Source organism: Carassius auratus, chromosome 48 (assembly GCF_003368295.1).
Source record: "Carassius auratus strain Wakin chromosome 48, ASM336829v1, whole genome shotgun sequence".
In the NCBI taxonomy this organism is placed as follows: domain Eukaryota; kingdom Metazoa; phylum Chordata; class Actinopteri; order Cypriniformes; family Cyprinidae; genus Carassius; species Carassius auratus.
In genome coordinates, this window is record NC_039290.1 from 8,400,295 (window position 1) to 8,426,735 (window position 26,441).

The 26,441-nt window shown below is 40.0% G+C and overlaps 1 protein-coding gene across 3 annotated transcripts; it reads right to left on the reverse strand.

The window, feature by feature from the left end:
• Positions 1 to 1,116: 1,116 nt before the first annotated feature.
• On the reverse strand, positions 1,117 to 11,531 carry LOC113065747 (E3 ubiquitin-protein ligase TRIM39-like). Of its 3 annotated transcripts, XM_026237243.1 has the most exons (9): positions 11,473 to 11,531; positions 11,007 to 11,099; positions 10,253 to 10,805; positions 6,600 to 6,695; positions 6,174 to 6,407; positions 5,797 to 5,935; positions 3,548 to 3,574; positions 3,356 to 3,420; positions 1,117 to 2,295 (listed from the first exon to the last, which is right to left on the reverse strand). In XM_026237243.1, the coding sequence occupies exons 3-9, from the start codon at positions 10,802 to 10,804 to the stop codon at positions 2,284 to 2,286; spliced, it is 1,125 nt and encodes a 374-aa protein (XP_026093028.1). In that variant the 5' UTR covers position 10,805; positions 11,007 to 11,099; positions 11,473 to 11,531; the 3' UTR covers positions 1,117 to 2,283. The 3 variants fall into 3 exon arrangements, with proteins under 3 accessions (XP_026093028.1, XP_026093026.1, XP_026093027.1); XM_026237241.1 differs by lacking the exon at positions 1,117 to 2,295 and having other exon boundaries at positions 2,476 to 3,420; XM_026237242.1 differs by lacking the exons at positions 1,117 to 2,295; positions 11,007 to 11,099 and having other exon boundaries at positions 2,476 to 3,420; positions 11,473 to 11,529.
• Positions 11,532 to 26,441: the final 14,910 nt, after the last annotated feature.

Genomic DNA, 26,441 nt, shown 5'->3' on the forward strand with positions numbered 1-26,441 from the left:
ATGAAGACCATCTCTTTTAAATAGGTCAGGTCTGCCCCAAAAGCTTGTCCAATAGTCTATGAAACCTATGTTATTCTGTGGGCACCACTTAGACATCCAGCCATTGAGTGATGACAATCTGCTATGCATCTCGTCACCACGGTAAGCAGGGAGGGGACCAGAGCATATTACAGTGTCTGACATCGTGCTTGCAAGTTCACACACCTCTTTAAAGTTATTTTTAGTGATCTCCGACTGGCGAAGTCGAACATCATTAGCGCCGGCATGAATAACAATCTTACTGTATTTACGTTTAGCATTAGCCAGCACTTTTAAATTTGCCAAGATTTCATGCGCTCTGGCTCCCGGTAAACATTTGACTATGGTGGCTGGTGTCTATATTCACGTTCCGTACAATAGAATCACCAATAACTAGAGCACTTTCATCAGGTTTCTCAGTGGGTGCATCACTGAGTGGGGAGAACCTGTTTAATGTTTTGATCGGAACAGAAGAGCGGTGTTTTGACCCACGACTACGCTGCCTCACCGTCACCCAGTTGCCCTGCTGCAGGGGCTCTGCTGGAACCGGACAATGTACAGAAGTCCCTGAGCTAGACGCATCCAAAGCCGTATCTAGAGCCCTAACATTCTTACTGTCCTCAATTAAAGTTTGGATGCGTGTCTCTAATTCTGAAATCTTCTCTGTCAGCCTAATTATTTCCCTGCATTTATCACATGTGAATCCCTCATCAGCGACAGAGATAGATAAACTGTACATGTGGCAAGAGGTGCAAATAACGATAGTAGGCGAAGCCATTACTCACCGTGCTTGATGAAATATTCTTACTGCGGTTGTTTGATGAACTTGTGAAAAACTGGAGCGAGAGAGAGGAGAGGAGAGGAGAGGAGAAAACGCTAATGACAAGCTAACGAGTGCTAACGCTTTGCAGGTGTACTGCAGTCACGGAAGAGTGAACGATCAAAGTTAATCTGATAAGATTGATCGATAATATCAGAAATATGGTGTGAATTAAGTTATATTTTACAACTTAAAAAAACAAACAAACAGACAGCAACCGCAATGTTGGGGGTTCGATTCCCCGGGAACACATGATATGTAAAAATTGATAGCCTGAATGCAGTGTAAGTTGCTTTGGATAAAAGCGTCTGCTAAATGCATAAATGTAATTTTTCATTTAATTAAATTTATGTCCAGGTGAGCGTTGTCGTCCATGAGGTCCATCCCAGCAGTTGTACCTTTGTTTAGGTCATATACCAGCATGAGAGTCCAGTTCTCTGTTGGACGAGGATGCATTTCACTCTTTGGGTGTTAATTTGGCATGATCTTGATGGCTCTAGGCCTCTAGGCCAGCCCCTGACTCTGAGTGTTGAAGGCGAGAACTGCCGTGGTTTTGATGCTCTTTTCTGAAGCCATCTTCTGTTTGCAGTAGGCCTTGTGCGCCAATTCTTGCAGTTGTTAAGCACTCATTGTGCGTGGACATGCAAGTACACCAAGATGGTGGCTTACACAATGGTGAAGATTCCTCAGCAAGAGAGTTTTGAAATGTACATCTTGCTCCATATTCTGTTCATTGCGAGTCCCGAAGTACGCCTGTCTTAGTCGGCTGTAGAACAATTGAGAAGATTCCTGATGACCTTGCTTCATCTCCAGGGCAGCCACTCAGGGTCAGCAAACTCTTTGATGAGGGCTTCTCTGAGCAGGTGGTAATCAGTCTTTGTGTGGGCCGGCTGTCGGTTCAGGAAACTGTGAACCTCTGAGCTGGATGTTCCTCGAATCAAATAAAGTCTATCTTTGTCGGTGACATTGAGTCTCATTTCCAGATGAAAGTCGACATCTTGCAGATATCCTGTGATATCATGACTGCCAATCTGGCAATGTTCCTGGCGAGCTTGTAGAGGTTCTTGAATGACTTGTAGAGGTTGATGAGTGTTTCAGCACTTCACCCTTCCCCTTTTGATCCCGTTTCAGTCCAGGAACAGGGGACCTGGGCCTGTTTGGCAGGGGTGAGACTGGTCCCCGCCGTGTCCTTGGAGGCTCAGGGCGCAGCTCGTAGGCATGTCTGAGTTCTTCTCTGAAGCTGTCTGACTCTTCTTTGATGTAGTCCATCTGTCGTGTTATGCAGCTGATCTTGTTTCTTGACTCATCTAGGTGAGTTTCAAGGGCTTTTATTCTGCAGTTCTTTTCTCTGAAGTTGGCCTTTGCCTTTTCCAGGAGCTGCACACATTCTCCACCATTTTTGCAGAGCGCCGTGTTTTCAAATGTCTGATTATAGGACTCCTCATTTAAATGTCCATCTGTTGATGTGGACACACACAATGTTTAAACTAAGGAAATATACTATTTTAACTCAGTTTAAACAATTTATATGTTTTCTATTTTAAATAAAATATAGGTTCATGAGATTTTCAAATCATTGTATTCTGTTTTTATTTACATTTTACAAAGCGTCCCAACTTTTTTGGAACTTGGGTTGTATGAGGTTATGAATCAGAATCAGAAAGAGTTTTATTGTTATTATTGTTTACACACCCAAGGAATTTGTCTCTGTCAGGAGCTTGCAGTACATGTCTGTTACACAGTGCAGACATACTTATAATTAAAGGTAATAATAACACTAATAACAAAGAGATAAAACTATAGAGAAAAAGAAAATGCCAATAGACAGTGATTTGTGTGAAATATTAGGACAGATTTCAAAATAAACACAAAAATTTAATCTGGGGACCAGGTTAAAAAAGTAAATAATAAAAATGAGCTTCCAAATGAAAATCCAGTGCAGGGTTTTCATGGTCCAGTCTGCAAAAAATTGCCGTGCATAGTTAATCTTTCCAGATTTCATGTTCCATATTTAAGGGAAATTTACTGATCATCTCATCTGTTAATGAGATGAGTTGTGATAATCAGTGGGTTTGAGTTTTTACCTTCATCATTATCACATGGGCTAAAATATGGATAGAGTTTGTCAGTAAAGGTCTGACCAGTGAAAGAGTAGATATGGGATCTGGAGCACATGTCATAAAAAGAGACCAGACCCTCCTCATAATCCACAAACACTCCCACCTTCTCAGGTTTCACTTTCAGAGAGAAAGAGACAGGTGGACGTTCACAAGCTTTAAACTGATTCTCATTCCTTAGAATCACAGTCCAGAATCCATTCACTGGAGTCAGTTTCATCGTCTTCTTCCTGTTAACAGATTCTCTGGCCACTCCTAAACTCCACTCACTCTTTCCCTTCACCTGCACCTCATAGTAAAATCTCCCTGAACTGAATCCCTCTTTTGCCAGAACACACAAAACATCATCAAATCTCTTTGGGTTTTCTGGGACATCCTGCTTAATATCTCCATCACTCACTTGTTTTCCATTTCCAGACAGGATGAGATATGGATTCGCTGTATCAGAATCCAGAGTCAAATCCACTAGATGAGAGAATAGACATTATCAATGAACTTCACAACAAACATTTTCATATAATACAGATTATAATGATATAAACAAGTATTATTGTAATGTGTATAGGAGAAATTGGTGTCAGTCACACTGTACCTGCGAACTTCTGTAGACACTTCAATCCTGTGGACACAGATGACAATATGATGATTAATTATTTATAGAAATATTTCAGTTTAACGGAGAGTTTATTTCTATTGTCAGCATCATCCATCAGTTTGAAAAACAGAATTGAAGCTGTCCAAATGAAGGTGTCAGAAGCTGTCCAAATGAAGTTCTTAGCAATGCATATTACTAATCAAAAATTAAGTTTCTGTAAGGTCATGTTATTGTTTTCATTAATGTTGTAACCTGCTGTTGGTGAGTCTAGTCTGTTCATACCACGTCGAGTCTGTTTCTGTCCCGTCTGTTCAAGTTCCATCTGTTCAAGTCAAGTCTGTTCATTCCTCGTCAAGTCAAGTCAAGTCAAGTATTTGTTTATTGTTTGGATTTTGGATTGCACCTGTAAATAAACTGCACTTGGGTTCATCTACGCTCGTCTCAGTAGACTACTCGTTACAGTGTAAATTTCCTACTGTAAATATATTAAAAAAGTATGATGCTGCTAAAAATAACTGTATTTTGTGTATTTACAATATGATGACATTCCAATCAGCTAATCAACTAAAAAAACCTACAAAGGTTCCCTGTGTCTTCAAAATGATTTCTGACAATCATGGACACCCTTCACAAGGAGTGTAATTCACATAAATAAATTGCCAGTAAGCTGGCTGGTCACAGAGTGCTGTATCCAAGCATGTTAACAGAAAGCTGAGTGGAACGAAAAAGTGTCAAAGAAAAAATACAAAACCAAGCGAAAGAACTGCAGTCTTATGAGAATTGTCAAGCAAACTGGATTCAAGAATTTTAGAGAACTTCACAGGGAATGCACTGAGGCTGGGGTCAAGGCATCAAGAGCCACCACACACAGGCGTGTCAAGGAATTTGGCTACAGTTGTCGTATTCCTCTTATTAAGCCACTCCTGAACAGCAGACAACGTCAGAGGTCTTACCTGGGCTAAGGAGAAGAAGAAATGGACTGTTGTCCAGTTGTCCAAAGCCCTTTTTTCAGATGAGAGCAAGTTTTGTATTTCATTTGGAAACCAAGGTCCTAGAGTCTGGAGGAAGGGTGTAAAAGCTCATAGCCCAAGTTGCTTGAAGTCCAGTGTTAAGTTTCCACAGTCTGTTATGATTTGGGGTGCAATGTCATCTGCTGGTGTTGGTCCATTGTGTTTTTTGAAAACCAAAGTCACTGCAACCCGTTTAACAAGAAATTTTGGAGCACTTCATGCTTCTGCTGACCAGCTTTTTGAAGATGATGATTTAATTTTCCAGCAGAATTTGCCACCTACCCACACTGCCAAAAGCACCAAAAGTTGGTTAAATGACCATGGTGTTGGTTTGCTTGACTGGTCACCAACATCTCACTAAATGTGTTTTTTAATTGGTTTTATTAAGTATTCTAATTTGTTGAGATAGTGAATTGATGGGTTTTGTTAAATGTGAGCCAAAATCATTACAATTAAAATAACCAAAGGCTTTCACAATTTGAGTTGAATTACTGAAAATAAAGCACCTGTAACCATGATTTTAGTCGTGTCTTCTTATGAAAGGCAAAAACAGAGTAGATCCACTTTATCAACGAAACAGCCTCACACACCGCAGCCTTGAGTGAGCGAAGGCCAGAGGCCTAGAGTGAATCACGGCCAGCTGGAGTGAGCAGAGGCGGATTTTACAAAGGAGTGTACCTTGTGCTTTTGCAACCACATTTGACGACCCTGGAGCTGGACGCTGCTTCGTCCACGGTGAAATCCCATTCTGTGATCTACAGTGCAAAACAATGTATTTCCTCAGTGACCAGCACGAATCAGCTCCAGGCATGTCTTATCAGAAATCATCCTCTTTCGGAAGGCCAAACAAAGTAGTTTCGCTTTCACAGTGAAACACACACAGCTATACGACATTTCGGCGTCTATTACAAAACTACAATGAGAATAAAAGGTACGCTGCATTTCATTTCAGGAGGGTGTAGACAAGTCTCAACTTTTATAAAGAATATCTCTTTGTATTTGAAACTTTAGTCTTTGCAACTCTACAGATCTTATTTTTGCACCAAGAGCTTGTAACACTCCAAAGAGAATTGAAAATTTGAAATCGCATCATATGAGCCCTTTAATACTTACATCATGTTCATGACATGTTGCTTTTTGGTATTCACAAGTAATACTTATTTAACTGGTTATGAAATTATATAAAGTTGGATAGAAGTTAACATAAGAAATCTATTTACTGTGATATTAACATACCTGACTGACAGAGTTTTTCATTTAGAGTTTTCTCCAGCTGAATCAAAGCTCTTTTGATAGGAAGCACATTCACATCAGAGTCAGTCCTGATCTCAGTCCAGTTCTTGATGTGTGGATGACTGCACAGGGATGATAACTTCTAAAGCAGGAGAGAGAAGACTAGTAAATATGTTCATTTTTTTTTTTACTTTAAATAGGCATAAGCTTTCTAACAGAGTTAACTGTTTTCTGATTTGACTTCATTAATCATTAATCATTAGATTGACTTTCAATCTCTTTCATACTATTTCTAAAGACCACAGCTCATCAGGTTTGTCAAAAGAGCATTTGATAAATAATATTCTCTATTCTCAGTGCTGATACAGATGTTGACAGACCTGCAGGAGCTGCAGATGATCATCAGTGTGTGAGATCTGCTCCAGCTCAGTGTTTCTCTTCTTCAGATCAGTGATTTCCTGCTGCAGCTCTTTAATGAGATCTTCAGCCTGTTTCTCTGCTGCTTTCTGCTGTTCCTCCATCATCTTTAGCAGCTCAGACTGACATCTCTCAATGGAGCGGATCAGATCAGTGAAAAGATCAACACTGGACGATTTCTCTTCCTCTGTGTTCCTCTAATCAATGAGATTAATTAACTAAATATTCTATATGACAATCAATCTATTATGTTATATATATATTTTTTTTTTACCTCATTGTTACTTGAAACAAGATTTTTTTAAATCAATTTATTTGAGCACATTTATTGCAGAGACTGAAATGTTATGAGGCATACCATTATTAACTGGAATACTTTCCCCACATACCTTTCTCAGCTCTACTGAGTGCTGGATCTCTTGAATCTTCTTCATTCTCTTCTGGATCATCTGCTGCATGTCTGTCTGTGTCTGAAACAGCTGAATCTACGGACAGAGAAAAAGAAAGAGCTTCCATCAAAGTCTGTCTTTGAATAAGGATTAAAGGAAATGTTCACGGTTCCTTAACTGTAACCTTGTTCCCTGAGAAAGAGGAACGAGATGCTGTGCTGCTCAGCACATTGGGAAACGTCTAATTCATGACCAGCTGTGAATAATGTGTGTAACACAGCGATAGAATTGACCTGGCGGTAATATAGCCTCAGTTGATGACGTCATCAGAGCGCGCCCGCAACACGGGGCTATAAAAAGATATGCCACAGGTGCATCAACAGGACATTTTGTCTGAAGAGGAGTCCTGGGACATCAACATGGCAATGCAGCGCAGCATCTCGTTCCACTTTCTCAGGGAACAAGGTTACAGTTAAGTACCTGGTAATGTTCCCTTTTGAAAGCTTCAGTCAATGCTCGCTGCTCAGTGCATTGGGAACGAGAATACCCACGCCGCCGTGCTCAAAAATGTCTGGACCCCTAAAGTTGTGCAGGTGTGCTACCAACCCACAAGAAGGCCTCAGATATTAGCTTGTGATGTTGACTCAAGGACATGAGAGCCCAGAGTAGCATGAACATCTAAAAAACTATAAAATCTTATGAATGTGTGTGGAGTGGACCAACAAACCGCATCACAAACCTGTTTTAAGGGGGCACCCTTTGCTAAAGCACTAGATGAGGCAACCCCCCTTGTGGAGTGAGCTCTAAGACCTATAGGCGAAGCCTCATAAGCCAAAGCAATAGCATCCCTGACCCAATGAGACATGGTCTGCCTGGTGGCAGCTGCTCCTCTGTTACTACCACCATAACAGACAAACAGTTGCTCCGACTTATGCCACTGGCTAGTGTGGTGGACATAAGTCTGAAGAGCACGGACTGGACACAGTCTATAAGGTTTCTCCTGCTCCAGTGTTGTGAACGGTATAGCTGAAAACAGAACCATAGGCAGGTAATCAGGAAGAAGATGCAAACTTACTTTCACCATCCCTGGGGCAAAGTCTAAGCATGATGGTGAGATAGACAGAGCAAAAGACCGCTCCCCAGCCCATCAGGGAGGCATCCGTCGTTAGCAGTCTATGACGACACAGTGCCCTTAGAGTGGGATCCAAGGCATGGAACCGGGGTCTGAGCCACAGAGATAGTGTACGAAGCCCGCAGCGCATCATTTTTATTTGCTTTTGAGGATTGGCTCTTGGATGAAATCCTCTGGCTTTTAGCCACAAATAAAATGGTCTCATGTGCAACAGCCCCAGAGGAATCACCTTAGATGCTGAAGCCATGAAACCTAACATCATTCGGTACTTATGAACAGTGCGATCTTGGCCTAGCCTGACCTCGCTCATGGTCTGCCGAATGTTCTTGATTCAAACGGGAGACAGTTGTGCCCGCATTGTGATCAAATCCCAAACGGTCCCAACATAAGTTGTTCTCTGGGACGGATAAAGAACACTTTTCTTGGTGTTGAGTCTCAACCCTAGAGAAACTAGATGAGCTTACACGATGTCTCTGTTTTCTAGCGCCATCTCTTGCGATTGTGCTAGTATTAACCAGTCGTTGATGTAATTCAAAATGCAAATGCTCTGGAGTCATAATGGAGCCAGCGCTGCATCCATGCATTTTGTGTATGTGCGGGGTGATAAGGCTAGGCCAAATGGAAGAACCTGAAATTGGTACGCTTCGCCCCCAAAAGCGAACCTCAGGAATTTACAGTGTTGTGCTGTAACAGCCCGACTCACTCTTTGGAAGAGGAAAATGTTCTATGGCCTCTTAGCTCAGAAGAGTTTGTATCTCTTATGACAGTGTGTGCATCAGGTCTGGTTTCGCGGAAGTAGAGACCACGCCTTTGAAACGTAGAGGACGACGAATAAATTGGATCCTGTACCCTATCTGTACTGTGCTTAATACCCACACAGAAATGCCTGGCAGAAGTTTCCACGCTGTCAGACTCTCTGAGAGTGGAACCAATTTTAACACTTCCTTTTGAGGGGATGTTAGATGTTCCGTGTCCTGAATGATGGCAGGAAACACCTAATATTTTGCTGGAAACCACTGCCCCCTGAGGCACAAGAGGTGGCAGGGATGGAGGGGTTTTGTGAGGGGTGAACGCTCCCTTGTGCGCCTAGAGCCACTAGCTCAGTGCCCTGAAGCAGCGGACCGGCAGGGGACGACCGTACTAGCTGCTCTAGAGACCTCTGTAGAGGTAACGAGCTGCTTAGCCTCGCTACATTTCCGGGCGGTAACTGAGAGAATCGCTCGCCGGACATCGCTGCGCCGTGAAATACCAGCAGGGTTGGCAGAACGATCTCCTGAGGGCACTGAGGAGAGACGGGCACTGTTTAATGCGGTGCCGATGGCCCCTCCCCTTGAGTGGGTTGAGGAAGGAACTGACGAATGCCTCTTCAATGCCCGTCAAATTAAGCCACAGATGCCTCTCCGTGCTGACTAAAGCTGACATAGAATGGCCGAGGGCATGGGCTGTTTGCTTGGTTGCACAGGGAGACAAATCTGTGGCTCGACGAAGCTCAGCGAACACTTCCTCTTAGCCCCGCTACGTTTCCGGGCAGTAACTGAGAGAAGTTCGCACCGGAAATCGCTGCACCCTGGAAGACCGGCAGGGTTGGCAGACCGATTTCCTGAGGGCCCTGAGGATAGACGTAAACCGCTCTTCCCCAGAGATTAACTACTGCCCACACTCAAGTCCTTCAACAGGTCAGCCTGGTATGCCTGTAACACTGCCATAGTGTGCAGTGCAGCACCAGTCTGACCTGCAGCCTGGTAAGCCCAAGAGGTATATCATCCCCATCATGAACTGAAGAAGCACCGGAGCGCGCTTCAAGTTCATGAGAAGGGATGCGTGGATCAGGTGATGCAGCAAGCGATTGTGTCGGACCGTCACTCGCTTGTCATGCAGATCCCTACGAGAGCCCCGCGATGATAATGTGGGTGCGGTCTAGAAATAGTTCATACGAGAGCGAAGCATTTTCTTCACTGTGAACAGTTCACATGCTCGCACTCGCCTTTCAGAACCGCATTCTCTTCCCCAACAAACAAAACCTTAATCGTGTGTATCCAGTTCAGACATGGAAAGTGAGCCTGGAGGAACACAGCACTTACCGTTTCGTTGTCTCATCCTAACAAAAATTTGTACCAAACGAAATAAATTTCCTGCACACTTGCACAGAATGATCTGAAGACAAAAGCCCTATTGATGCACCTGTGGCTTATCTATTTATAGCCCCATGTTGCGGGTGCACTCCGATGACGTCATCAACCGAGGATATATTACCGCCAGGTCAATTCTATCGGTGTGTTACACACATTATTCACAGCTGGTCATGAATAAGACGTTTCCCAATGCGCTGAGCAGCGCACCATCGACTGAAGCTTTCGAAAGGGAACCAAAATTATTAATGACACCTCTTTCACTACATTAGTGTTTGTCCAGTCAAACTGAATGAAATGAAAGGGCAATCCTTTGAAAATGTCTTGCAATTTCAACACAGAGAAAACTGCATTTAATGGTGAGTTTAAAGTGTTTTGTTAGTATCTCTTGCCTTCTTCTGTTGACTCTCCTCCTCTATAGGAACAGTGTTGTGACTCCTGTGGTCTCCTTCAGTGCAGGACAAACACACACACGTCTGATCATCTCTGCAGAACAGCTCCAGAGGTCTCTCATGTTTCTGGCATAAATAATCCTCCAGATTTTCCACAGCGTTGATCAGTGTGTGTTTCTTTAGACGTGGGACTCTGAGATGAGGCTCCAGGTGACTCTCACAGTAAGAGCTTTGACATGTCAGACAGGACTTCACAGCTTTATGCTCTCTTTCATCACAGAAGTCACAGAACACTTCAGATTTTTCTAGTTTGAGCTTATCCTGAAATTGTTGCACAACCTCTCTGAGTGTTGTATTAATCTCAAGATCAGGTCTTCTGCTGAATTGTTCTTCACAGACAGAACAGAAGCAAGTCTCTGTGTTTGTCCAGCACTTGTTCAGGCAGCTTCTGCAGAAGTTGTGTCCACATGGAGTGGTGACTGGATCAGTGAACACATCCAGACAGATGGAGCACTGGAGCTCCTCATTTAGTGGACCACTGGAGTATGCCATGCTGAAAAGATAAGTAATAACAATATTTCATGTGCATAGCTGAATATAGCAGATTTGATAAAACTAATGTGCACTGAGTAATTAAGTTTGTGTGCAAAGAAAATGATGTTGCACGTTAAAAATGATTCTAACTAAAAAGTTTAACCACTGTAGACATAGAACAATATGTCAAAGCAGTTTCTGACAGGAAATTAGAGCTAACCTGCCTCCACCACAAAATCTTCACTCGGCTATAAGCTCCGCCCCTTACTTCCTGTAAGACTGCTGGTTTGTTGCTTCAGATGGCTCTGTGGCACTGCAGTGGATAGTTTTTACAAGAAAGAAGTTTTCACATTAATATTTTAATACTATCATGAAAATGTATTATTTTATTTATGAACAACAACACAGAAAAAGTGTGTGTGCAATATTTCAAACAAATAAACCACTAAATATCTGTAAACATCAGGTGTTATTTTTGTTTAATGAATTTATGATATTTCACTGTACTGTGTTAATTCTGTCTGCAGTTCAAGCACCTGTTTTACTGTTTCTTGTTTTTGAAGCCTTTAACAGCACACATCAAACTTTGGTTTACAGACAAATAAAGGACATATTTTTAAAGTACTTTTTGATATTGCTTCATGCTATTAAACTACTAAACTAGTTCTTTCATTTCCATCACTTACCTTTGAGTAAATATCAGGTCTGATAGTTAGTTTCAGTTGTTGCTTGATGAAGCTTCCTGTTCATCTGTTTCTTTTCACTTTCACTGCAGTCTTTAATTCACTTGCAGTGATGTCATACGGTAGCTCCGCCCATGAAACTTTTTAAGGCTGATGATACACGGGGCAACTCTTTGAGCAATTTTACCATCAACAGGCAACCAGGTGAGACACAGGGCCCACAACCGATCTAAAGCGCTCAGATATAATTTTGTTACCTATTCTCTATGTGAAAATGCTGAAAAAACTTTTATCAATAACGTCCCCCCCGTGTATCATCACCTTCAGAATCCAGAGACACACAGGACTCAGAGCTCAGCCTCGCTTTACTCTGTTACACTGACGCTCAGGAGAGCGTGTGTGACAGTCCATTGACACTACATTGTGAAGAAGGAACGGATTCCTGTCGACCTCAAACCACAAGAGAGTGAGTGGAGTTTACTATTAAACACTCCACCAGAGACCTTTTCTCTGGTTATTGTGCCCAAAATGGGAATGCAGAGCATCAGAAAGAACATGAATGGGTAAGACTGTGTTTAGGAGCATTTTAATCGCAGGTAAGACATGTTAATGCTCCTTAGATTTGTTAACTGTATTATATTAGATGTGATTAACTGTATTTAGAGTGAAAATCTTCCTGTAAGGTTATACTCTTGTTCTGTCTGTCAGTGATGTGTAGAAGCTTGTGACGGTTAAACAGATGGAGAAGTTTGTTTCTAGCGTCTCTGTCTCTCAGAAGCTTCTGGCATCGATGGACTGTCGTCAGTTCACTCAAGAGCACAGATTCACTCAGATTGAGCTCAAACCAAAGTATAAGAGAGAACATTCATTGTAAAGCCTTCTAATGCTCTCTGTTCTCTAAAAATAATGTTAACTAGACTGAAGGTTCATAAACACTAAATAATAATTTAGATAAAACTGATGCAAGTCATCAACAAAGATCCTTCATGTTTTATTCATATCATAATGTAGATCTATAATCATTTCTGAACTTAAGTAGTGTATAAAAGGAAAGTCAACTGTACCATCTGCTGGACATTCTTGGGCATCCAGGTCAACAAGCATCCAGGCCACCGTAGTTATCATACACTGATCACGCGGCAGGACAGCCAATCAAATCACTGTGTTGTCGGATTACTGTTAAAATATAACCTTTAAGCTTTGTTTTGCATGGTCAGAAAGAGATGGTTCGTGTTGTTTTCTCCTGATTCCTGTCAAAGTCGTGTGCGTCAATGACCAAAAATCACAAACACACTCATGCCTATATCCATATGACCATGCACAAGTTGTATAGACCAATGCCAATGTACCAATATAACCAGCAAACTTGATGGATATTAAAGTAACCAAACTGGAATTCCGGTCTACGTGTCCTTACCGACACTCCATGGCAATGACCAAGAATCATACCTAAGAATCAGCACACCTTCCCTTCAAATTTGGTCCTTCGAGCCAGATCCGGGTCGTTACCATGGCAACTCCAGAGTCTGAAATATCTAAATCTGCTCCTGCCTCATCCCAGCGCCCACGCAGAGCAATCCAGAGGCCTGCCTTCCTAGACGACTGTGTGGTCAACTATACTGGGAACCCATCAGGACAGACTGTTAAACCTAAACAGAAGGTAATGGTGACTTCGACCCCCATCTCCTCTCACCACCTATTTGGAACAGCTGGGGCATCAGAAGATTTCATGCTGCAGATAATGGAAATTACAAGGCAACAGAGCGAGACTGCTTGACGCCAAACAGAACTCTTGGAAAAAGTCCTGCTACACAGTACTCCTCAAACATCTGCTCACTCCTCACAAGCATCATCTCAGCATCAGACACCTAGAACCCAGATCATGAAATCAGTGGAAAAGGGAAGGCCAAAATCTGATGCCAGTCTTGATGTTGTACCCCAGATCGTCATCCTTGGCCACAGCCTGGGAAAACCCAAACCACCCAACCCTCTTTCGTTGAGGAGCTGTCTCAAATGCTGAGGAGAACCCAAGTCAGAGACACTAATTTCCAGTCACCACTCCCAACGAGCAGAGAGACCAGTCTGTCGACACACCATTATGCCTCACCATGCTGCAGCCCCTCAGCAGATCCAATTAGAACACATGTGCATGCCAGTGCAGAGCCCAATAATGCTCTACAAGCCCTTGACAGAAGGTATGGCCGGCCCTACCAGTTTGTGCTAATGAAAATAGAGACTTGCGAGAATCTGCCACCTATTTGTGCTGGTGATGAGCGGGCATTTGACAGCTTTTCCCTTAGAGTCCAAACCATAGTCAATATGCTCAAAGCCTTGAAGAAGGAGGGGATTGAAGAACTGCACAGTGGATCAAATGTGAAACACCTTCTGAACCGTCTTCCTCATTCACAACAAACCCAATTTAGGAGGCATCACCTCAAAAGAATCCCAGATAAGACCAAGTTCTCCCTCCTTGAGTTTGCAGATTGGCTACAGCTAGAAGCCAACTGTATGGAATTTTACCCAACTGATGAGACAAGAACCATGAAACGAGATCAAAGGGCAGTGATTCGGGGACAAATCAAACAAACGACCATACTGCATGGTGTAGAACAAAGACAGGCCACAGAACCATTACCTGAATCCAAAGCAGTTCATCCCAAATTACCTACCAAGCCCAAAGCCTCTCCATACTCCACAACATCAACCAAAGGAAAGGTGAGGTTACCAGTAAGAACAATAGTCTGTACAACTTCACCACAGAGACTCTTTACTTAGACCAACCTCGTTGTGGTGGGAAGGTGTTCCTGAAAGTTGTAAAGGTTACCATACATCATCAACAGAAAGCTTTGGACACATTTGCTGTACTTGATGACGGTTCAGAGCGCACCATTCTGCTTGACACAGCTGCACAGCATCTAGGATTAAAAGGCAAACCTGAGCAACTGAATTTACGGACAGTACACTAAGACATCAGGACATTGCATGGCACTTCCGTAAACTTCAGCTTATCCACTCCAATTGACCCCAAGAAAAGGTTCAGCATTCAGGGGGCCTTCACAGCTGATCAGTTTTGTTTAGCAGAATACACCTACCCTGTGAGTACCCTGCAGGAAAGGTTTAGAAACCTGAGAGGGAAAACCAGTGCGACTGGGTCCACCTGGGGGTCCAGCTGCAGTCAGAACTCGCCTTGGCTGGATCCTGCAAGGCCCTTCCAAACATCTGCAGGTTCAACTCTCAGCATCCCATTGTCTCTTCACATCCAACTGCTCCCCATCTGTAGAACTGTATCATCACATTGAACGGTTATGGCAGATGGACATCCTGCTTTATCGCTGTGAAAAGATGGTAATAAGGTCACAACAGGACAGAGAAGCACTGAACATGCTGGAGACACAGACTGTCCAAGTTAAAGTAGATTGAGTTGAATGATACGCCACTCCACTTTTGAGAGTTAAAACTATGCCTGTTACATGCTCCAAAGGATGCAGTTATGTGCCATCTCCGAACACTGAACATCGGTTGGCAAAGGACCTAACATTAGCTAACAAGTACAAAGACGAGATCCAGAAATTGGAGAGAGATGGTTACGCCACTAAGATGTCACCTGAAGAAGCAGCCCAATCTACAGAATCATGGTATCTACCCCACCATATTGTCACCCACAATCGCAAACATAGAGTGGTTTTTAACTGCTCGTACACCTACAATGGTCAAAATCTAAACAAGCAGCTGTTACCTGGACCTACTCTAGGCCCCTCTCTCCTTGGAGTGTTGATCCGCTTCAAAGAACATCGAGTAGCCATCAGTGGAGACATAAAGTGAATGTTCCATCAGGTCTGCCTGCTCCCCAGAGACAGACCCCACCTAAGGTTCTTGTGGCGAGGAATCATACCTAAGAATCAGCACACCTTCCCTTCAATTAGCATTTTCAATGCAAGACTTTTACTTGCATCAGAGTATTTTTACATTGCTTTATACATTTTTAGGTAAAGGATCTTAATACTTCGTCCACAACAATATTTAACGAGGTTAACTTATAATGTTACCCTCCTTGTGGTTAGTTTGCACAAGATCAACAAGCTTTTTTGCTTTGCGGCCGCTCGATTTACCTCAGAGCGTCTGAGCGCTCACAAATCTTTCTGCAGCGTCGTGAGCAGAGCGGCAAGAGTGATTTTTTACGCTCTCGACGCCGGCGGTGTGATCCCACAGTAAGGGGCTGTTCACATGTCGCGCCTAAAAACGCGTGGAAAACTCATAGGCGCGTCACTTTCTCCTTCTTTCCAAAGAGCTCGGCCACTTGCACTCCTGAAGCATCTGCTGTTGCTAAGCAACCTTGACCTGCTCTCTCCATGAAGACGCGGAAATGTCAGCAAAGGATAAATGGACTTGCAGCACTAAAAATCGCTTACAGTAGCTCTGCTTATAAATTTATTTCAAAATGGCAATCCATATATAGCTATGGTCAGCTGTTCCTTCATCTTGGCTGAGCTTTCAACGTTGTTATGGGAAAGGATGAGGCTGATTGGTTGGTTCTTGTCACATGACCCGCGGGGCGCTTGCGGCTCTCTGAAAAGTTGAGATGTTTATAACTCGATGCGGTGCGGACACACCTGGAAAAAACGAGCGTCTCTACCATTATGAGCGTGCATACCCTACATTGGAAATAACAAACTTGCGCACGCAAAAGACGCGATACGTGAACGGCCCCTAATGCAATGGGTTAAGTGTCTATTTTTATTTTTTTACTGTGATTATTTATAAACTGAGACAAAAAATTGGGATACACTACATGACTTTTAAAATTTTAATAGCATTTAAAAACACTACACATTATACAAGTAGTTACGGAGAAATACTGGCCATCATTCACTAAAAGACTGAGGATCACACAGAAATACATGGCTTGGTGCTAGGAGACACATGACAAATGTTAAATATAGTGTGCTTCTCAAACAGAAGTCTGCATCAGTCAGTAGTTCAGTCCTTCAGAGGCTTGTAGTCTAGAGTTCTCCTCTGCATTAATCGCTAGAATGAGATGCTCTAGTAAGCACATGTATACGTCGCATATGTTCCTGCCCTCATCCCCATGGCACAAAAATACTAATAAAACAGAATTTTGGAAAAATACTTTGTAATACAAGTCTTCATATTATTTGGCTTTCTATTAATGCAATACAATGAATACAATGTAAGCCATCTCCAGTGGCTTACATTATCAGCATTTTAGTGTTAACATCTATTCTTTTAAGTCTGAAAACATTAAATATTCTCTTACATTTCATAATAAATTCAGACAAGCTCAATACTGACTCGTTTTCCATCAATTTATTTTCTTGAATTGAAATGTGCACAAAGGTTGTTGAGTAATTGAAAGTCGCGGAGGGTACATCCCAGGCATCCTTCAAATTCAGCTCAATGAAGGATGCTGAATGACGGCTGCCTTTCAAGGATCCTTCTGATTGAGACGGCCTTCAGGGAAATTTGATAGGATGCACCCTTCTGTTTGAGAAGCACCAATAGTTTGTGCTTGTGTACCACACACAACCTGCAAAGCCATCTGTGTCTGGCTGCAGTATACAGGTTACAAATACTATAGAATACCCAAGATGTGTCAATCGTTTAGTTTTGAATAGAAAAAAAGAAATGCTCAATATGGCAGTGTGAAGAATGGGGCGGGGCCGAGAGCCATGGGAATGGGGCGAGGCCAGTGGAGTGATTGGAAATGAGCGACACCTGCTCGACCAACCGTTCTCGAGTCCCACCGAGATGGAAGGATATAAAACCGGAGCGACGACAGTGACGGATGAGGGAGGACCAGGCCCGTGATTTATTTTGCGTTTTGATCGTGTTTGTGTCTGTATTTTATTATTAAAGTTATTTGATTGTCTGCCGGTTCCCACCTCCTTCTTCCCGATATGACGTTTGTACTGCGTTGCATTGGTGCAGAAACTCGGGAGAAGGACGGATTAGCTGCTGAAGAGCCCTTGCCGCTGTGGTGAATCCGCGGTGCCATCGAGCAGGCGAGGAAGTGTGCCGCCATGGACGCTCGAGGTAGTGGGCTGGAGTGAGTTGCCGGGGATGGGCCCGAAATTATCATGAACTCTTAAAAATGATTATGAAAAGAAAAGGTAATATTGCATATAAAATGATATCTACGTATGAACTAATTTGCACAATAAAGTAAATATTCTTACTCAGTGAATTTTTTTTTGGCTCAGTTTACAGAAAAGTGTACTTCACACATCCTTTCATTATGATGCAACATTGTTTCCTCTTCAGGTGAGTATTTAACATCTTTATTATTGTGGGGATTAGTGTATAAGTGCTATACACACACACACACACCGGTCAGAGTTTGGGATCAGAATGATTTATTTTGATGAAAGAAAATGATCATTATTATTTATTTTTTTACAGGAGTTTACTCATCGAAACTGCATTTATTTGATCAAAAGTACAGGGAAAAAAGTTAAATATTATTATGAAGTAAAACAATTTTCTATTTTAATATACATTCAAATCTATTTTATTTCTTTGATTTTCAGCATCATTACTCCAGTCTTCAGTGTCACATGATCTTCAGAAATCATTATAATATTATGATTTATTATCAGAGTTGTGCTGCTGAAACTGTGATAGTCTTTCAGGATTCTTTGATGAATGAAAAGTTAAAAAGAAGAGAATTTATTTAAAATAGAAAATTATTTTAGGATATATTATTGATTGTTTTGATTCAGATCGGCACTTCGGAGCATGTTCGCGACTCGGTTGATTCAGATCGCCACTTCGGAGCCTGTAAGCGACTCCATTGATTCAGATCGGCACTTCGGAGCATGTTCGCGACTCGGTTGATTCAGATCGCCACTTCGGAGCCTGTAAGCGACTCCATTGATTCAGATCGGCACTTCGGAGCTTTTTCGCGACTCGGTTGATTCAGATCAGGACTTCGGAGCCTTTTCGTGACTCGGTTGATTCAGATCGGGACTTCGGAGCCTATTTGTGATTTTTTTAAAATTCATATCTGGACATCGGAGCAGGAAGTTTTTGTCAAACAGTTCATTGGTGATAAATGAATATTTTGACCTGAGCCTTTTTTTTTACTTGTCGATTTGATTTTTAAATGATTTCAATGACTTTTGAAAGTAAAGCCTTCTTGTACCTCAGTTGCATGTGTTGTGTTTTATTAATTGTGGATGGATTTATCAACTGAGAAATAAAGTTGAACGGAAATTATCATGAACTCTTAGATGATTATGAAAAGAAAACGTAATATTGCATATAAAATTATATCTAAGTATGAACTAATTTGCGCAATACAGTATATATTCTTACTCAGTGAAATTTTTTTTGGCTCAGTTTACAGAAAAGTGTACTTCACACATCCTTTCATTATGATGCAACATTGTTTCCTCTTCAGGTGAGTATTTAACATCTTTATTATTGTGGGGATTAGTGTATAAGTGCTATACACACACACACACCGGTCAGAGTTTGGGATCAGAATGATTTATTTTGATGAAAGAAAATGATCATTATTATTTATTTTTTTACAGGAGTTTACTCATCGAAACTGCATTTATTTGATCAAAAGTACAGGGAAAAAAGTTAAATATTATTATGAAGTAAAACAATTTTCTATTTTAATATACATTCAAATCTATTTTATTTCTTTGATTTTCAGCATCATTACTCCAGTCTTCAGTGTCACATGATCTTCAGAAATCATTATAATATTATGATTTATTATCAGAGTTGTGCTGCTGAAACTGTGATAGTCTTTCAGGATTCTTTGATGAATGAAAAGATAAAAAGAAGAGAATTTATTTAAAATAGAAAATTATTTTAGGATATATTATTGATTGTTTTGATTCAGATCGGCACTTCGGAGCATGTTCGCGACTCGGTTGATTCAGATCGCCACTTCGGAGCCTGTAAGCGACTCCATTGATTCAGATCGGCACTTCGGAGCTTTTTCGCGACTCGGTTGATTCAGATCAGGACTTCGGAGCCTTTTCGTGACTCGGTTGATTCAGATCGGCACTTCGGAGCCTATTTGTGATTTTTTTAAAATTCATATCTGGACATCGGAGCAGGAAGTTTTTGTCAAACAGTTCATTGGTGATAAATGAATATTTTGACCTGAGCCTTTTTTTTTACTTGTCGATTTGATTTTTAAATGATTTCAATGACTTTTGAAAGTAAAGCCTTCTTGTACCTCAGTTGCATGTGTTGTGTTTTATTAATTGTGGATGGATTTATCAACTGAGAAATAAAGTTGAACGGAAATTATCATGAACTCTTAGATGATTATGAAAAGAAAACGTAATATTGCATATAAAATTATATCTAAGTATGAACTAATTTGCGCAATACAGTATATATTCTTACTCAGTGAAATTTTTTTTGGCTCAGTTTACAGAAAAGTGTACGGTACACATCCTTTCATTATGACACAACATTGTTTCCTCTTCAGGTGAGTATTTAACATCTTTATTATTGTGGGGATTAGTGTGTAAGTGCTATACACACACACACACACACACACACACACACACACACACACCGGCCAGAGTTTGGGATCAGAATGATTTATTTTGATGAAAAAACTGATTATTATTATTTATTTTTTTACAGGAGTTTACTCATCGAAACTGCATTTATTTGATCAAAAGTACAGGGAAAAAAGTGAAATGTTATTATGAAGTAAAACAACATTTTTCTATTTAAATATACATTAAAATCTATTTTATTTCAGTGATTTTCAGCATCATTATTCCAGTCTTCAGTGTCACATGATCTTCAGAAATCATTATAATATGATGATTTATTATCAGAGTTGTGCTGCTGAAACTGTGATATTCTTTCAGGATTCTTTGATGAATGAAAAGTTAAAAAGAAGAGAATTTATTTAAAATAGAAATCTTTTCTAACAATAAACACTAGAGTTCAAAAGTTTGTGGTCATTAAAATTTATTCTTTCTTTCTAAAAGAAAAATAGAACTCTTTTAGGATGTATTATTGATTGTTTTGATTCAGAACAGCACTTCGGAGCATGTTCGCAACTCGGTTGATTCAGATCGGAAATTCGGAGCCTGTCCGCGACTCGGTTGATTCAGAACGGCACTTCGGAGCATGTTCGCGACTCGGTTGATTCAGATCGGCACTTCGGAGCCTGTTCACGACTCGGTTGATTCAGATCGACACTTCGGAGCATGTTCGCGACTCCGTTGATTCAGATGGGCACTTCGGAGCCTGTTCGCGTCTCCGTTGATTCAGATCGGCACTTCGGAGCTTTTTCGCGACTCGTTGATTCAGATCGGCACTTCGGAGCTTTTTCGCGACTCGGTTGATTCAGATCAGGACTTCGGAGCCTGTTCGCGACTCGGTTGATTCAGATCGGGACTTCGGAGCCTGTTTGTGATTTTTTTTTAATTCATATCTGGACATCGGAGCAGGAAGTTTTTGTCAAACAGTTCATTGGTGATAAATGAATATTTGGACCTGAGCCTTTTTATTTATTTGTCGATTTGATTTTTAAATGATTTCAATGACTTTTGAAATTAAAGCCTTCTTGTACCTCAGTTGCATGTGTTGTGTTTTATTAATTGTGGATGGATTTATCAACTGAGAAATAAAGTTGAACAGAAATTATCATGAACTCTTAAAGATGATTATGAAAAGAAAACGTAATATTGCATATAAAATTATATCTAAGTATGAACTAATTTGCGCAATACAGTATATATTCTTACTCAGTGATTTTTTTTTTTTGCCTCAGTTTACAGAAAAGTGTAAGGTACACATCCTTTCATTATGATGCAACATTGTTTCCTCTTCAGGGGAGTATTTAACATCTTTATTATTGTGGGGATTAGTGTATAAGTGCTATACACACACACACACCGGTCAGAGTTTGGGATCAGAATGATTTATTTTGATGAAAAAACTGATTATTATTATTATTTTTTTTTTACAGGAGTTTACTCATCGAAACTGCATTTATTTGATCAAAAGTACAGGGAAAAAAGTGAAATGTTATTATGAAGTAAAACAAAATTTTTCTATTTAAATATACATTAAAATCTATTTTATTCCTGTGATTTTCAGCATAATTATTCCAGTCTTCAGTGTCACATGATCTTCAGAAATCATTATAATATGATGATTTATTATCAGAGTTGTGCTGCTGACACTGTGATATTCTTTCAGGATTATTTGATGAATGAAAAGTTAAAAAGAAGAGAATTTATTTAAAATAGAAGTCTTTTCTAACAATAAACACTAGAGTTCAAAAGTTTGTGGTCTTTAAAATGTATTCTTTCTTTCTAAAAAAAAATAGAACTCTTTTAGGATGTATTATTGATAGTTTTGATTCAGATCGGCACTTTGGAGCGTGTTAGCGACTCCGTTAAATCAGATCAGCACTTCGGAGCATGTTCGCGACTCCATTGATTCAGATCAGCACTTCGGAGCATGTTCGCGACTCCGTTGATTCAGATCGGCACTTCGGAGCATGTTCGCGACTCGTTGATTCAGATCGGCACTTCGGAGCTTTTTCGCGACTCGGTTGATTCAGATCAGGACCTCGGAGCCTGTTCGCGACTCGGTTGATTCAGATCGGCACTTCGGAGCCTGTAAAGCGACTCCGTTGGTTCAGATCGGCACTTCTGAGCTTTTTCTCGACTCGTTGATTCAGATCGTCCCTTCGGAGCTTTTTCGCGACTCGGTTGATTCAGATCAGGACTTCGCAGCCTGTTCGCGACTCGGTTGATTCAGATCGGGACTTCGGAGCCTGTTTGTGATTTTTTTAAATTCAGATCTAGACATCGGAGCAGGAAGTTTTTGTCAAACAGTTCATTGGTGATAAATGAATATTTGGACCTGAGCCTTTTTTTTTTTACTTGTCGATTTGATTTTTAAATGATTTCAATGACTTTTGAAAGTAAAGCCTTCTTGTACCTCAGTAGCATGTGTTGTGTTTTATTAATTGTGGATGGATTTATCAACTGAGAAATAAAGTTGAACAGAAATTATCATGAACTCTTAAAGATGATTATAAAAAAAAGGTAATATTTTTTATATAAAATTATATCTAAGTATGAACTAATTTGAGCAATACAGTAAATATTCTTACTCAGTGAAATTTTTTTTGGCTCAGTTTACAGAAAAGTGTACTTCACACATCCTTTCATTATGATGCAACATTGTTTCCTCTTCAGGTGAGTATTTTACATCTTTTTTATTGTGGGGATTAGTGTGTAAGTACTATACACACACACACACACCGGTCAGAGTTTGGGATCAGAATGATTTATTTTGATGAAAAAAAAAGATTATTATTATTTTATTTTTTTACAGGTCTTTACTCATTGAAACTGCATTTATTTGATCAAAAGTACAGGGAAAAAAGTGAAATATTATTATTAAGTAAAACATAATTTTTCTATTTTAATATACATTAAAATCTATTTTATTTTTGTGATTTTCAGCATCATTACTCCAGTCTTCAGTGTCACATGATCTTCAGAAATCATTATAATATGATGATTTATTATCAGAGTTGTGCTGCTGAAACTGTGATATTCTTTCAGGATTCTTTGATGAATGAAAAGTTAAAAAGAAGAGAATTTATTTAAAAGAGAAGTCTTTTCTAACAATAAACACTAGAGTTCAAAAGTTTGTGGTCAGTAAAATGTATTCTTTCTGTCTAAAAAAAAAAAAAACTCTTTTAGGATGTATTGTTGATTTTTTTTTATTCAGAACAGCACTTCGGAGCGTGTTAGCGACTCTGTTGATTCAGATCGGCACTTCGGAGCGTGTTAGTGACTCTGTTGATTCAGATCGGCACTTTGGAGCATGTTAGCGACTCTGTTGATTCAGATCGGCACTTCGGAGCATATTCGCGAGTCCGTTGATTTAGATCGGCACCTCGGAGCATGTTCGCGACTCGGTTGATTCAGATCGGCACTTAAGAGCCTGTTCGCGACTCGGTTGATTCAGATCGGCACTTCGGAGCCTGTTCGCGACTCGGTTGATTCAGATCGGCATTTCGGAGCCTGTAAAGCGACTCCGTTGGTTCAGATCGGCACTTCGGAGCTTATTCGCGACTCGGTTGATTCAGATCAGGACTTCGCAGCCTGTTCGCGACTTGGTTGATTCAGATCGGGACTTCGGAGCCTGTTTGTGATTTTTTTAAATTCAGATCTAGACATCGGAGCAGGAAGTTTTTGTCAAACAGTTCATTGGTGATAAATGAATATTTGGACCTGAGCCTTTTTTTTTACTTGTCGATTTGATTTTTAAATGATTTCAATGACTTTTGAAAGTAAAGCCTTCTTGTACCTCAGTAGCATGTGTTGTGTTTTATTAATTGTGGATGGATTGATCAACTGAGAAATAAAGTTGAACAGAAATTATCATGAACTCTTAAAGATGATTATGAAAAAAAAGGTAATATTTTTTATATAAAATTATATCTAAGTATGAACTAATTTGAGCAATACAGTAAATATTCTTACTCAGTGAAATTTTTTTTGGCTCAGTTTACAGAAAAGTGTACTTCACACATCCTTTCATTATGATGCAACATTGTTTCCTCTTCAGGTGAGTATTTTACATCTTTTTTATTGTGGGGATTAGTGTGTAAGTACTATACACACACACACACACCGGTCAGAGTTTGGGATCAGAATGATCTATTTTGATGAAAAAAAATGATTATTATTATTTTATTTTTTTACAGGTCTTTACTCATTGAAACTGCATTTATTTGATCAAAAGTACAGGGAAAAAAGTGAAATATTATTATTAAGTAAAACATAATTTTTCTATTTTAATATACATTAAAATCTATTTTATTTTTGTGATTTTCAGCATCATTACTCCAGTCTTCAGTGTCACATGATCTTCAGAAATCATTATAATATGATGATTTATTATCAGAGTTGTGCTGCTGAAACTGTGATATTCTTTAAGGATTCTTTGATGAATGAAAAGTTAAAAAGAAGAGAATTTATTTAAAATAGAAGTCTTTTCTAACAATAAACACTAGAGTTCAAAAGTTTGTGGTCAGTAAAATTTATTCTTTCTTTCTAAAAAAATAAATAAAACTCTTTTAGGATGTATTGTTGATTTATGTTGATTCAGATTGGCACTTCGGAGCGTGTTAGTGACTCTGTTGATTCAGATTGGCACTTCGGAGCGTGTTAGCGACTCTGTTGATTCAGATCGGCACTTCGGAGCATGTTAGCGACTCTGTTGATTCAGATCGGCACTTCGGAGCATGTTCACGAGTCCGTTGATTCAGATCGGCACTTCGGAGCATGTTCGCGACTCGGTTGATTCAGATCGGCACTTCGGAGCCTGTTCGCGACTCGGTTGATTCAGATCGGCACTTCGGAGCCTGTTCGCGACTCGGTTGATTCAGATCGGCACTTCGGAGCCTGTAAAGCGACTCCGTTGGTTCAGATCGGCACTTCGGAGCCTGTAAAGCGACTCCGTTGGTTCAGATCGGCACTTCGGAGCTTTTTCGCGACTCGGTTGATTCAGATCAGGACTTCGCCACCTGTTCGCTACTCGGTTGATTCAGATCAGGACTTTGCAGCCTGTTCGCGACTCGGTTGATTCAGATCGGGACTTCGGAGCCTGTTTGTGATTTTTTTAAATTCAGATCTAGACATCGGAGCAGGAAGTTTTTGTCAAACAGTTCATTGGTGATAAATGAATATTTGGACCTGAGCCTTTTTTTTTTACTTGTCGATTTGATTTTTAAATGATTTCAATGACTTTTGAAAGTAAAGCCTTCTTGTACCTCAGTAGCATGTGTTGTGTTTTATTAATTGTGAATGGATTTATCAACTGAGAATTAAAGTTGAACAGAAATTATCATGAACTCTTAAAGATGATTATGAAAAAAAGGTAATATTTTTTATATAAAATTATATCTAAGTATGAACTAATTTGCGCAATACAGTAAATATTCTTACTCAGTGAAAAATTTTTTGGCTCAGTTTACAGAAAAGTGTACTTCACACATCCTTTCATTATGATGCAACATTGTTTTAAAACATATTTTTTCTATTTTAATATACATTCAAATCTATTTTATTTTTGTGATTTTCAGCATCATTACTCCAGTCTTCAGTGTCACATGATCTTCAGAAATCATTTTAATATGATGATTTATTATCAGAGTTGTGCTGCTGAAACTGTGATATTCTTTCAGGATTCGTTGATGAATGAAAAGTTAAAAAGAAGAGAATTTATTTAAAATAGAAGTCTTTTCTAACAATAAACACTAGAGTTCAAAAGTTTGTGGTCAGTAAAATTTATTCTTTCTTTCTAAAAAAAAAAAAAAACTCTTTTAGGATGTATTGTTGATTTTTTTTTATTCAGATCGGCACTTTGGAGCGTGTTAGCGACTCTGTTGATTCAGATCAGGACTTCAGAGCCTGTTCGCGACTCCGTTGATTCAGATCGGCACTTCGGAGCATATTCGCGACTCGGTTGATTCAGATCGGGACTTCGGAGCCTGTTTGTGATTTTTTTAAATTCAGATCTAGACATCGGAGCAGGAAGTTTTTGTCAAACAGTTCATTGGTGATAAATGAATATTTGGACCTGAGCCTTTTTTTTTTACTTGTCGATTTGATTTTTAAATGATTTCAATGACTTTTGAAAGTAAAGCCTTCTTGTACCTCAGTAGCATGTGTTGTGTTTTATTAATTGTGGATGGATTTATCAACTGAGAAATAAAGTTGAACAGAAATTATCATGAACTCTTAAAGATGATTATGAAAAAAAAGGTAATATTTTTTATATAAAATTATATCTAAGTATGAACTAATTTGAGCAATACAGTAAATATTCTTACTCAGTGAAATTTTTTTTGGCTCAGTTTACAGAAAAGTGTACTTCACACATCCTTTCATTATATGATGCAACATTGTTTCCTCTTCAGGTGAGTATTTTAC

Coding starts and splice junctions, on each gene's coding strand:
- LOC113065747 (XM_026237241.1), bottom strand. CDS start 10,804: ATGGCATACTCCAGTGGTCCACTAAATGAGGAGCTCCAGTGCTCCATC. Junction 6,696..10,252: donor AGGAGAGTCAACAGAAGAAG/GCAAGAGATACT, acceptor CTCTGTCCGTAG/ATTCAGCTGTTTCAGACACA. Junction 3,421..3,547: donor GTGTCTACAGAAGTTCGCAG/GTACAGTGTGAC, acceptor TCTCTCATCTAG/TGGATTTGACTCTGGATTCT.